This window comes from Aquila chrysaetos, chromosome 17, assembly GCF_900496995.4.
Source record: "Aquila chrysaetos chrysaetos chromosome 17, bAquChr1.4, whole genome shotgun sequence".
Lineage (NCBI taxonomy): Eukaryota > Metazoa > Chordata > Aves > Accipitriformes > Accipitridae > Aquila > Aquila chrysaetos.
In genome coordinates this window covers 11,162,035-11,176,178 of record NC_044020.1, presented here as the reverse complement: position 1 = coordinate 11,176,178, position 14,144 = coordinate 11,162,035, and the positions used below count along the sequence as shown (strand labels likewise).

The window sequence follows — 14,144 nt, the reverse complement described above, 5'->3', positions numbered from 1 at the left end:
AATACTGAATTTCAGTTTTCTTTTTCCTTATCTGGATGTCTTATGACTCCAGTCCTGTTCTTCATTATCTTGACACCTTATCTTCAGTTATCTTAAGGTCAGTTTGTTCTTCCTTTTACACAAAATCACATATATGGCACTCGGTAGCAAATAACTACTAACTTTCCTTTTAACCCCTGTTCTGCTGTTTCTTATGGTGTGCATGTGAGCCCACGTGCACACATACACAAATATTTTCTTTTGCACTTCATTTGTACCAATCTTAATACTTTTGTTTTAAATCTCTTCAGAAACATAGGAAATCATTCACCTTAGTCATTTGTGGAAGGCATTGATATTTGCATTCTGATGTTGCAGCTGTGCAAATGGCCACCTGACTCGTACTGGAATACATTCCTTTACAGTTTGCTAAGTATCAAGTTCAGACATGTGTGAAAGCTTCCTTTCTGGAAAAGAAAAGGAAAGCTCCAGCATCCGGTGCCGCGACAAGATTTAGCTTGCTAGCTAAGCATTCCCTCGCTGGCTGCTGACTGGTGTGTTCTCCTGTCTGTGTTGCTGATCCTCCGCTCTGTGGGAGCATGGGCATCGCTCCTGTGGATGGGCATCAAGGGAGGAAAGACTACTTCGTTTTCCATGAAAACTGCTGTTGAGAGAAGGAAGACTCCAAAGGGAAAATTCTGATGATGCTGGTGAAGTAGTTTAAAAGCTTCTGCGAAAATAGGACTGCCTCTGAAAGAGCTGAGATTGATGGGTTTTGCTGATTTTCAAAAGTTAGTTGTTTAAACTGTTTGCAATTTGCTTGCAATTTCCACATGAAACAAATATAGTGAATCAGGAGCCAGAATACAGTATATCATCCAGAAATAAATACCCAGGGGTAAAATCTGGGCTTCACTGTAGCCAATGAAAGCTCTTGTTACTTTCTCAGTAGAACTAGATAAGTCATGGATGCCTGATTTGCATATACTTATGCAATTATTTTACAGTTTGGAAGATAGGTCACCCTGAGACAAAGCTGCTGACAAAGCAAAAGCATATTATCCTCTTAAACTTGTTATCCTTTGCAAATTGCTTATTGGGAGACAACTTATTTCACAAATGAGAGTTTTCATCATCAGGCAGTATTATGTATTTAACAATGTGTCAAAGAACAAGGCTGAGAACTACTTAAGATTTTGGCTGAGGCAAGATGGGCCCATCCCATAAACGTGCCTGCAACTCTGGATGTTGCCTGCTGATTCCTGATCTCACTGTTTTGCATGTGGTTTTCAAATCCTGTCCTCGCTGCAGCCGCCTTCCTCTGTGTTTGTGCAGTAAAAGGAAAGTACTGCTAGGGACAGCTGAGTCCTTAGGCAAAAGCACTGGGAGAGCTATGCCTGGACAAATGGCTTAGATTGCAGGTTTCTTGCTTATAAAGCTAAATCTTGGTTGAACTATTGCCTTTTGCTTATGTTGGGGTGCCACATGGGAGCCTGATGAGTCTGGAGCCCTGCTGCCCTAAGACAAGTAGGTATACAAATGCACAGCATGGGGCATGGTCTGCCTTCTTCAATTTATCATCAGGTTGGCTTTGGACAGATGTGTTTGGTGTGAATGCAGTAGTACTTGGAGGAGTGCCAGGCCATCTACCTTCTCATGCAGCCTCGTGTGTCAGACAAGTCCCTCTCCTCGTTAGTAGATCTGCTGGTCAGCAGTGTACACCAAACTCCTTTCCTCACTGTCTTGTCTTTGGTTGAATAAATGAGCAGGTTTTTTTGTTGGGTATTTTGGGTTTGTTTGGATTTTTTTCCTACTCTATACAAAATGAATTAAAGCTCCCTAAGGATTACATTGGGGACAATTTATAGCAATCCCATTCTTTGAGTCTTTTTTTTTTTTTTATTAAGTAGGCAAGCTGTTGTTGCTGTAACATGATTATCAGTACCACCATATGCCTTAAAATCTCACTTGCTCTGGAGGCATGAGATTATCCAGCACTTGCAGTAAGCACCCAGCTGCAATAGCATTGTGTGGAACAGGTGTGTGCACTGCATTGATCAATGCTGATGGAAGCATTAAAGTTCCCCATGGTAAATCTGTGGCTGGCAGCACTCTAATTAAACCTTCCTCTGAACATAAATGAGAGGTCTGTAATTTTGGTCTCTTGTTCTGAAGGTCACGCTTTTATTTAGAGATTTTTCCAACTTAAATTTTTAGGAGGTTTTATAAATGCATGAAGCAGCAGAAATCTCTGAATTGTCTGTCTTTCTCCTTTAAACCTTTGGTTTAGAAATTATTTTTTAAAAGCTAATGTGTGCCCTCTCTGAAACTTAAATATTCCAGCCCTAGGAACTAGAACGTGAAGCTCTTCCCTTGCACTCCATTGTCCAAGCTACTTGTGCTAAACCCAACTCTGGTTGACATATGCTGATGTTAAGTATGTCACGTGTGGTCACAAGGAGAGAGTCTGTTCTTATTAATCACATATAGAGTAGTCAGAACTGCCATGCTGACAATTCACAGAAAAAACTGCAGAGAATATGAATATAAGTTAAATACAGTTAAAACCACAATGGTCTTGCTTTTGGTCATCTCCATTTTTTAGACTGATGTTGAAAATACCTAAGAAAATGGCCAAGCATGAGTCATAGTGTTGTCCCAAAAGTGGGATCGTTTACCCAATGTTCAAAACGCCAATATACACACAGAGCAGAGGTATTTTATTCCAGTTCACGTTTGCACAAAGATGGGGGCTAGGTGGTAATCCACAAAGCTAGCACCCCTCATACCTAAACACGCAAGCAATTTATACAGTTAAGTTATACATATTTAATTTCTATACATATTTAATTTCAAAAGTTCTTCCCCAAAATTATTATTGCTAGTTACTTCTCTAGCATAGTTTCTACTGGGCTAAAGTTTTCCCTGCTTCAAATTAAAGATATAGTGTTCTTTTATTCTACAGCATGCTCAAGGAGAGTGGTGGGGGTAAGTCTTTTAGGTCTTGAATTGAGTCGGTGGTTGCGATCTCCCCCTGCCACCTTTACCTGTCCCCCAGTTACCGAAGATCTTTGCTGACTTCATGCCTATTAGCAATTATTCAACTTTCAGGCGTTCTGGGGTGTAGGATGTTCCCTTCTTATCAGTCTTTTAGTTCTTCTTCAGGGGCACAGTCCTTAGCAAGGCATGCCTTGTTTATACAAAGGGTATCCTGTTTCACAAGACCTTTGTGGCCTTTTTAAGGTGGCTTAAGTACATCAATAGCTCTTTCAACTGTATGGTCCCTGAGAAGTGTAGTGTGTACCAGTCCTTCCAGCATATGGAGTTGCTCCCTTAATCATAACATAATTTAGTTTGGAAGAGGTTCCTGAAGGTGATCTCGTCCATCCCCTGCTTGAAGCTCAAAGTTAGGTGTTGCTCAGGGTCTTGTCCCAGACAAGTTTTGAAAGTCTCCAAGGATGGAGATTACCCAGCTACTCTGGGCACTTATTTTGGTGCTGTGCCACTCTCAGGATGAATTTCCCTTTGTCTTGTGATAATTTCCTTGGTTTCAGGTTGTGACCATTGTCTCCTGCCCTTTCCCTGTGCACCTCTGAGAAGGGTCTGACTGTCTTTTGTATCCCGCTTTAGGCAACATAAGAATACAAGTAGGTCTCCCTTTCCTTAACTTCTTCTACTTGTGCTGAACATACTCAGTTACTTTAGCCTCTCCTTGTATGCCATGTGCTCCAGATCCCCAAACATCTTAGCCTTTGATCTGCCTTAATCCAGGCAGTAAAGCATGTACTTCAGTATTAAAAGTCTCAGACTGATACCGAAATTCACAGCCTGTAAAGAAATACTCTCTAAATATTAGAGAGTATTAGAGTTTTAGAAAGCACGCATTCTTTATTGCAGCGCTGGATGCAGGGGGATAATTCCACCTAGTGTGCATGCTACAGCTTCAGCACAAACAGATTATATGGAGTAACTAGTTACATATTAATCAGATTGGTATACATAATCATAAAAATTATTGTAACTGATTATCATAGTACCGCCTACATCTGATCATGCGCAATGAAGAATTCATTTGAGTCGAAGGGCTGCTTTTGTGACCACTGACCCATTTGAGATTCTGTTGGCTGTCCTTGAAGTCTTTGTTCTTGTCCTTGTTCTTTGATCTTGAAGCTTAATGCAGTTTCAATCACATGCAGTCAGTTTCAACATTGTTCTCATCTAGTGTACAGGAACATCCAGTCATAAGAGCAAAGAACTGTAAAACTTATGAGTAACTACCTCTACTAGTTAATTGCTTGGCTACACTTTTGTCTATTGTTTCAATCATAGCGTTAGTATAAGATTTCTAATAATTATTTACCTAATCTCACTTTTACAGTCATCTAGCAGCAAACTAGTTTCCATGGCTGGTACAAAATATTAAAACCATAAAAATATTTAGACTTACCATACAGAATGTATGGACATATGCTATCACTTTGAAGACAAGATTGTGCTTGTATTACTTGCTTTCTTATTCAAGAAGAGAAGTTTTCTGTTCTTAGAGAAGAAAATCCTTAATTTTGCTGCTTGGCAAAAATACTATCGCTTACCATATACTCAGAACACATAGGTTTAGATCTCTGCTTTTTTTTAATTGAAAGAAAATCATACAAAACATTAAGAGAAAAGGATCTAAATAAAATGGGTGTTCTATTGCTTCCAGGATATATGTAAATACAGCTAAGTGTTTTGCAGCAGCAGCATACCATTTTCGTCTAAATTTGAGACCAAACCTCAGAATCCCTCCTAAGGTGAAGCCCAGCTAGATTAAAGCTTTCAGGTGACTCAGTAAGCAGGTAACTTACATAGCTCTGTTTTTCAGGGGTGGTGTGGGAAAATAACAATTAGTTGTTTTATAAAATTGCATGAATGTACTTGAAAGGTAGCACAAACCTAATATTATGACAATGAAATTACAGTTTTCCACTCATCATTTTTTGCATCTGTGTTGAGGCATACTCCTTACATTTGCAGCAGACACTGATACAGTATTTCTCCATTGATTATATATTTTTTTTTTTTAACTCTAATGTGCAAAGAATGTTATTTTCTAAGCAGCAGCTTTCTCTCTCTTTGCTCCATCTGACTTCACTGATTGGTGTGCATCTCTGTCTAGGACGTGGTTGTCCCCCTACTCCTTATTTCCTGCCTTCTAAGAAGAGGGATTCTAGGCATGCAGCCTCTGCTTCCTTATATGCTGCTCTGGGATAGTCCTGATTTGTTGTGATTAGAGTCCTTCCTCCCCCTTGTGCCTTTGCAGCTGGAAATAATCTTTCCTTATAGAATACTACCATTGAAACTTTTCTCCAGCAGAAAACTATGGCAAAAGTAGTAGCAGCAATGTAGAATGCAGCTGGTATACTTCATGGGTTGTTTTTATTATTCACTAGCAACATGAGTTTTCTTAGACTACTCCTAAAATGTGCTGTAAAGGTGCTCTTACTATGGAATGTGAGTTTATATATGGGGAGCTAATGTGAAATGAAAATTGTCTCGGCAGGCCGACAAGTCTTATAGAATTGGTTTTTGGTGCGCATTCTTTGCAGCTTTATTCAAGCAAGCACAGGAGAAGGAATTACAATTATCTTGGCCATTTCATAGTTAGAAATGAAAGAAAAGCAGTCAGAAAAGAAAAAAAAAAATCAAGTTTTAGTTAAACATGGGATTTTGCCATTTACTGCAGAAGTAATAGAGCCTCCATGGAAGGCATGTTCCATCTCAAACTTTAGACACATTTTGTTTAAAAAACAAAACAAAAAAACCAACCAACCAAACAAAAAAAAACAAACCCCAAAAAGTTTACCGTTTCTGTGTTTGTTCTGGTAATGCTTCTATTGGTTTTAATTGGAATTTTGTAATAGCTGGAGGTTGGCCTGATAATATTGCAAACTCATATAAGCACCAATATAGACATTGGTGCAAGTTTTTAAGCCACCTTATCTTTCACTAATAATGTGTGAATTATTTTGTTTGTAGAAATAATTTAATTATTGGCCATATTCATTTTGAGCAGAGCCGCTTAAAAATTACCAGCATGAACATAATTAGTTGTGTTGTAGATAAGTGGTGCTCTTTGTTACAAGCTTCCCTTTTCTTGTATTTTCTGTGCCTGGAGGGAATGCTCAGGATGGGGAATTCAAATCCTCATCTAGAGTGCTGTTAAAGGCAATTAAATGGAAATTCTTACTCACTCCCCCTTTTACTGGATTGCTGATGAACAATGGAGGTTAGTATTGAATGTTCATTTTCAGGGTAGTGCTTTCTTCTTCTTGTCTATAAATATTTCCTAACTTTCACATTTAGGAGTATTTTTGTTCCTTATTTATAAAAAAGCAGCATGGTTGCCTAAGGTCTCACACCGTGGCATATTGATTGAAATCAGCACAATATGTACTGAGACTGCAGAAGTGCGGCTGTGTCTGTAACCGAGTTGAATGTAAATGCTCATCTCCCCCAGTATTTTCTGAAGGCTTTGTTGATTAGCATCTGATGTATGAGTTTCAACAGGCCTGTAGACACTGTAGGGATATACTGAGAACAAACAGAAGACGTCCACATTGTACACACTTTTATCCAAAGCTTCCTTGAGGAAAAGACTATGAATAGTTGACATTTGTCCTACTGCTCTGCATCTGTAAACAGTCTCAGTATTACTTTTGTTTTCCATGTATCTGATCTCCTCAGTATTTTTGGCACAGATAAAACCTCCAGCACGTTGGTTTGCAAGTCTTTTTGCAAGTTAACTCTCTCATGCAGATATTAACTTACATGACTTTACCATTGTACCAGCATTTGCATTGTTATTGAATTGAGTTCATTAAGTAAGCTGGTATTTGGAAATGAAGTTAAATGCTTTTTGCCTTTAGGAGACAATAAAATATCTTCTTAAAGTAACATTTATGGATTTATCATGGTTATGAGCACAGTATAGTTAACTATAGTATATTGTATCTCAGATTGTGAATGAGTGTATCGTAACAGTCGTTTTCACTGCGTAGCAGATACTGTCCTCTACATTTTTTAAGTGGGAAGTTGAGGAACAATTTCCTTAAGGTCATATCAAGTGTCTGTAGTAAAGCATGAATTGAAAACTACTGTCCTTTAAAGTTTAACCTTCACCTTTTTCAGAAGGCAGACCAATCTCATCAGAAAAAATAAGGAAAACCCAGTTTGTCATCTTGCTTTAAACAGAGTATAAAACATTTAGCGTTTTTTCTCCAAGATGGGGCATATGAAGTAAAAAACAGGTTGTTACATTTAAAAAACCAAACCAAAACAAAAAACCCCAAAAAAACAGCCAAACACACACACAAAAATCCTATTCGTGTTGTGTGGCATAGAGCATAAAACTGATCATCTTGAGTCTGGAAATTATGAAATGACTAATTCTTAGTTGCTTAGCTACAACTGAATTTTGATCAGTTATCTCATATTCCTTTTGACTGGGGGACTAGTTAAGTCTAGGAACCTTGTTTGCTATTCTGAGCTGACGGAGGAATTAGTGATGGGATCGAGCATCTTTCTGTCTTCTACCTCTTTGTAGGAGAGTTCAGCATCCTGCTTGCTTGAACACAGGAGGAATCAGACAAATGGGACACTCCTGTAGCTGTAAAACAGCAAGCTGTTTTCAGCTAGCATGTCAACCAAAAGTTCATGGTCTAGTTTTCTTGCCTGTATGCCCATGCTGATTCCGGCTGTGTTCTCAATCTGGTTTTGAGTTTCCAATCTGCTTCCCTGCATGGGCTGTCCATCTCACATGCACTATCCACATATACCTATTAATTTTTTTCTTCTGTAATCATTAAGCATGCATCTGTCTGTGTTTTGATTGCAACATGCCTATCATTTGCATTTGAAGACTTTAATCGCTTCAGAATTGGATTCCAAAAGGAAGCCTATTGACCTCTCTCAGCTGTCTTAAATTAACATCAGGAGGTCATGTCAACTACATAAAGATTTAGTCTAAATTATGAATAAATTTCAGAGGCATAAAACTTTACCACTTTTTAAGAAAACAGATATAACACGATTGGAGCCCTTCAGTAACTTCTGTAAGAGTGGTGGTGTTTGCTGTTGACACCGCAACGCTGCCAAAAACCACAAGTTGGGTTTAGACTCAGTGCTACCTCCTGTGTTCATCAAGAATAAAACATGGTCCTTGTCCAGGACCCTGGACAATCTGTGTACCCACAGTGTGAGGGAGCAGGGAACGACAAACAGCCACGTGATTGGAACTGAGCATATGCCTGTAAGAAAGCCCACGGAGATTCCCAGTTAGGCTGAATGCTGGCTTGGATTTACTCGCAAAGAAACTGCTACAGGCAGCGTTTAAGCGGGGCAGTTTTGTACCGGCTAGTTTTGAGGGAAGGGCTAGAAGCCTGCTCAGCCACTTGCTCCCCTGCTCAGCCTTGCTTGGAGGGGATTTCCTCCCAGACCTGTGTCTGCTGCTGATTGCTCCTTAGCAGAAGAATGTCACAGAACCATGAGCTTTGGATAATGAGTTGTGAAGACAGGGAAAAAAAAAATATATATAGTAAGTTTAAAAAAAAAAAAAACAAAATCTGAGACACGCGGAATTGCAAGTGACTAAAGGAATATTCAGTGATAAGTGGGCATTCAAGCTGTGCCACAAAATAAGGCCTGTCCCTGACATTAATCCCAGTTAGGCATTTCTAGCAAAGGTTTCCGTTTGTGGTGCCATACTGACGTTTGCCTAGGAAATACGCTACCCTCTTGGATAATCCCAAACTGATTTTTTTCCCTGCTTTTGTGTTGGGAATGGGGAGGTAACTAATACATAATACATTCTGCTTTGCAGCAAGTTAGCAGCTGAAATAGGTAATCATTTGAACAAGTTCAATGCTGTTGCATTATGCATCAGAAAAACTACATTAAGTGTCAAAGCCATAAAGGTAGGCTGCCTGCTTGTCCTGATAGCAGTCAGGTCGTGTTTTATTGCTTATTAGTCATCACAGACTAGAAGAGTGAATTTCTATGCAAACACTTCAGAATTCCTGCCCCAGGAGGTGGCTAGTAAAAATAAAACTGAAACTCAGAAATAGCATCCTTCATTACCTACTTATGTTTTTAGCTGATCTTTTGCATATGTGCTGCTTTCTACACCTAAATTAGACATCTAGTTTCTCTTTTTTCCTTTTTTTTTCCAAGTACTAAATATAATTTTCATTTTACAGACATCATTTCATGTCACCCACTGCTCATGAGCTTTCTATTGGTGTTTATATTTGTCATATAAATATTCTTACATATGTTGTTTGGAACAGTCATATTTTTCTATTCCTCTTTTACAAATCTGTGCCCATTTTATTCACTGCTTGCTTTCTTTCTTTCATGCTAGTTTGCTTCTGACACTGTAATTTCTATCTGGGGTTATTTAGAGTTCAATGGCAAATGGGCTTTTCCTCAGAAGTTACACCTTTCTCCGTGATCACACTGACCTCTTACCTGTGTGTGCCCACTGTTGCCATCCTTTATCATGCACTCAAATACTGATCATTATTTTATTGTTCTCAAAGTTCAAATTTTAAGAAACCCCCTAAAAGGTCATGATACTGTTATACAATTCTCAGCTCTCAGAATATATATACAACATTTAATGGCATCTTATTACTCAGCTTTTATGACCAACTTAGCAAAAAAGTATCTCCTAACTCAGTCGAGAGCATCCTTTCAAGCAAAGTCTTGAGAGAAGTACTGGGACTAGTGTAAGGTGAAATTCAGACTGGTTTCTGTTAGGACAGTCTTTGTCAAAACAGTAAATGTGCCTCAGTCTTTGTAGCTGACTTTTTTAAGCTATTGCGCCTACGCTGGGAGGGTGTTTCTCTGGGGGATAGAAGCCATAAAAGGCTATACAGCCCTGTCTGAGTCCTGACTTAAGTTTGGGAGATGTGCTTTGTCAGAAAAGCTCTGCAATGCGATTGCTGAAACTAAGGGCCACCAAGGCACCAGTAGTGATTTCTAAGTGGTTTTAATGAGTAGTCATACCAAGCAAGGCAGCACCATACTGAAAAGAACTGTGGTAATTAACTAACATGTCTGCAAGATACAGTACAGCACCCATCCAAATACTGTTGCAGAAACAGTGCAAGCGAGTTGGGCACCATTCCCGCAGTTACAACCACAGTTCTTTGCTTCTGCAGTTACTTCTTTGTGGCTAGCTCAGAGAACTCCGTAGCATATGTGGACGTACTTGTCCTAACCCATTTGAAAAGATGGAACAGAATGGAAGAGCCACCCCTGTGGTCCCCTCCCCTGCTACTAAAAAGACTCGTGCCACACAAGCCCATAACACACTGCTTTTACCATCCTGGCATCACCTGAAATTTGGGTTAGGGAGAAGCTGGTGTGGTACTAATATAGGTGACAAAGTACTTTTAGGCAGGAACAGTGTATCTCCAGGAGCCAAGCTATATACCTTTGCTATAAATACCTGACTAAAATATCGATATCTTCATCAATGGTGAACACAGGGAACATCTGCTCTTCATTTGCATGGTCCTCCTTCCTCTTCCTTGGTGTTGCATGGTGTCAAAGGAAAACTATTTCCCCAGTCAGGCTTCCATAGCAGGCTAGTATTTTCCCGTATGCAATACCATAAGATACGTTCAGCAAACTAGTTTGTACCCAACACTTGACCCAAATGCAGGTGAACTTTCTTTAGCTTGCAGTCCAGGTAGCCACCTTGTCATGTTTTGAGCTTCACCTGCTGCTTCTTCCTTCCATACCTGATACCAATACGTTGCATCCAGTTCTCACATATGAATGCCTCTGTGCTAAATGCTCGTCCAGTTCGTATCGATTACTGGCTTTCACTAATACGGATTTCCCAGCTCCTGGGGACCTTTTGACTCTTTACTGTCCAACCTGCTCAGGAGGTAATTGTGAGGACTGAAGTGGGCTGTTCCAGCTCTCGCAGGCTGCAGCCCGCTCGTGCTGTTGGCTGCGCGTGCTGTTCGTGCGAAGCGGTGGTGTGAGGTGTACTGCCCCTTCCAGACCTGGAAACCCGGAGTTGTTGGATGACAACACTTGCGCTTGTCATAAAGTTAGTTGACCTGAAAAGTTTTTCAGGTGACTAACTTTTCCTACTGCAGGGATGGCTTCAGGGAAATAAGTGAGCACAGTTAATTGAAATATTTCTATCATAGCAAGGTTATAAGGTTTTATAAATAAGTAAACATATTAAGCAAATTATTAAAACATAAAACCAAAATAGAACAAATATCTGGCTACCAGCTGAAAAATATTGATGTACGGCTGAATTTAAAAGTGATCAGTCTCATGGAAGGCCTTAAGTGGGTATGTCTGGAAAGTTTAAACTTTTTGGTGTTCTATACAGACCATGAAATACGGAAGCAGGACTTTTTACTTGCTTTTTAATTAAAAGACATCTTGTGTTCCTCTCTTTGTTGTGTGGATCTGCAGAATTTCCATCGATATGGAAAGAGAACTATGCTTCCTTTCTTTCCTTCCCCTGATTTTTAATGTTTAAGAAAGAAATTGACTAGTATAATATATGGTAATGTTCAAATTTACTTTCATAGAAAAAAATGTTTAAATTATTTTCTCTGACATTTTCTGTAGTCATAGCTACAAGAAAATGTTAAGTACACACTAATTTTCTGTTATGCTATGCACCCTCCCCAAAGTGTGCATTCATGGCTATTCTCAAACATCACGTGCTAAAATGCACCTTCAAAGTATGCTTGAGGAAAATATAGTACATACCTGGAAAGCCATCATCACTGTGTACTGGTATTTACCCATAGTGCTTTTAATTGTAGTTCTCAGGTAGAGAGGGCTCCAGCTCCCATTTCTTCATGAGCTTCTCCAGCCCTGTCAGTCCTACCTGCTGTTCTGCTGTGTTTTGACTATTTTTTTTTTTTTTTTTTTTTCTCCCCGCCCCCGGATATGTGGTGTTTACATTTGTCTTGTAGGTATTAGACTGGTGCTTTTTGCTCAGTCTCAACTTAGGAACAGTGAGCCATTGAATGTAAGTATGTAGAGTAAGATATAATTTATCAGTAGTGTTCCTGAAACAGTCGTCTTAGTCACAGATATAGTTACTGAATCAGTGCTTAACAGTTTCATTACACTGAATTTCTTGTTACTTGGAAAATCCTATTTGGCAAGTTGCTGATGCTTGCTATTTCAGTAACTTGCAGTCTTTTCAGAAGACAGCTGGGTTAATACATTATTGAATATTTTTAGAATCCTTTAATGCTGAGTTCACAGGATTCTCTAAGTGAATTAGACTTAAAAGCTAAAAAGTTTTTGAACAGGGTTTTGCTTTGAAGTTTCTAAGGGGTGGCTTCAGTTCTAGTGCCAGTAAAATGTAGAATGTGTTCTGAAAGGCTATAAATAGCGGCAATAAAACAATGGATTTCATTTGGCAAGTAGTTCTTATCGACGGGAAGGCAAAGGAGGCCACAGCTTACAGTGGGTACAAATGTATACTCTGCTTTGTGGTTTCATAAAGCTGGGTAGAAATTAGGCTTTAGGGGAGAATTTCCCACTGAAAGAACATATATAACCATGACATATCTTTCCTATATTGGGGAAAAAGAAATTTAAAATCATGGTCCTTCAAAAATACTGTCTTTGAATTAAGAGAGCTTTTGCCTACATTAGGCTAAATATTCTTAACACTAGAGGCCTTCTTTTGGCTTTTTCCAGAATTAGGCCATGTAATTTTCAACCAAATGTCTGTTTTTAAAGGCAATACAAACAAAACATGCTGTGCTTTTATTTTACTTTATATATTATTTCATTACTATTTTATTTTTATTTATATATTATTTTGTGTTATTACATTATTTTTTTGTGTTATTATATTATTGCAGGTTTTTCCCCTCTGTCTTTCATAGCTGAGTATCTCCATCACTTCTACTGTTGTGGCTTGTACTTTGCTTTCTTCTGGGTTGCTTCAGAGCTGTCCAAAATAACATCGGAAATTGTCACTGAGAAAATATTGCCTTATTAAACTAATCACTCTAAGCCAGTAACAAAAGGAGGAAGAGAACCACTGAAAATTACCTATGTATTTAGAAACTTCTTGAATACTTAAATATTGTTTCTTTTCAGTAGAAGCAGAAGACACTGTGTACAAATGAAATGAAGGGGCTTTCAAACTCTGTGTTTAGCTTACCAGCAGTATAAATGGCCACTGCTTGAAACAGCTCATTTATCTGTCTTTCGAGTTATGGGAAGCTTTTTTCCATACCATGAAGTCAGCTCCTATAATAAAAGAATGTTGAAAATGGAAAGCAATTTATAAAGATTTGTCAGCTACTTATGCTCTTTAAAAAAACCCAAACACCACCTTTTGTTTTGCAGAACTAGAAAAGAAAGGAATTGACGAATTATCAGCTGCCCTCATGCAGGAGAGTTAAACACTGGCACTAATTAATGGCTAGTTAACAGAGTACCATCCTGATCTCAGTGGAGGTCGCCTGGATAGGGGCCATAAATCCATACTGCAAATGAGAACAGCTTCAAGATGCTTCATTTCAGCTAAATGAGATGGTGGCCTTCAGCTGCTAGGAAGCTGCTAAGGCAGTATTTATTAGGTCAGAGTTTGGGACTCGCAGATCTATTTCATTCCTGCTGGCTATGCATCTGCTTGTTATTGTTGATAATTTTTCTAGGGCTTCAGTTGTTTTATACTGTGTACTGTTTTCCTCTTCCAGGCATTTGGACAGTCCTTCTCGATTCACCGCAAAGTGGCTGAAGATGGTGAAACACGTGAAGAAACTCTCCTCCAGGAGTCTGCATCAAAAGAAGCTTATTACCTCGGGAAGATTTTGGAGATGCAGAACGAGCTGAAGCAGAGCAGGGCGGTGGTCACCAACGTTCAGGCAGAGAATGAGAGACTCACTGCTATTGTCCAAGACTTGAAAGAGGTAAATGGGGGTGTGCAGGGAGCAAGGGGCTGAATTTTTTTGAGTATCATGGGTGGCATGGCTCTGAGTCATAAAAATACTACAAGAAGTAAAAATGCTCACCTACCAGTCTGTGATCATCCCAGAAACTACCTGGCCTGAGAGGCTTAGAATTTAGAAAGGAAAACATGTAACTCTTAAATTATTATATTTGTAGGGTTTTTT

At 39.0% G+C, this 14,144-nt stretch overlaps 1 protein-coding gene across 6 annotated transcripts in view; it reads left to right on the top strand.

Moving 5' to 3' along the window:
* Positions 1 to 14,144, top strand: part of BICD1 (BICD cargo adaptor 1) — a 184,471-nt gene that overhangs the window by 78,997 nt on the left and 91,330 nt on the right. For all 6 annotated transcript variants that reach the window (XM_030040983.2, XM_030040986.2, XM_030040985.2 and 3 more), the window contains exon 2: positions 13,728 to 13,940. In XM_030040983.2, the coding sequence (XP_029896843.1) occupies positions 13,728 to 13,940 (213 nt within the window). The remainder of the gene's footprint in view (positions 1 to 13,727; positions 13,941 to 14,144) is intronic.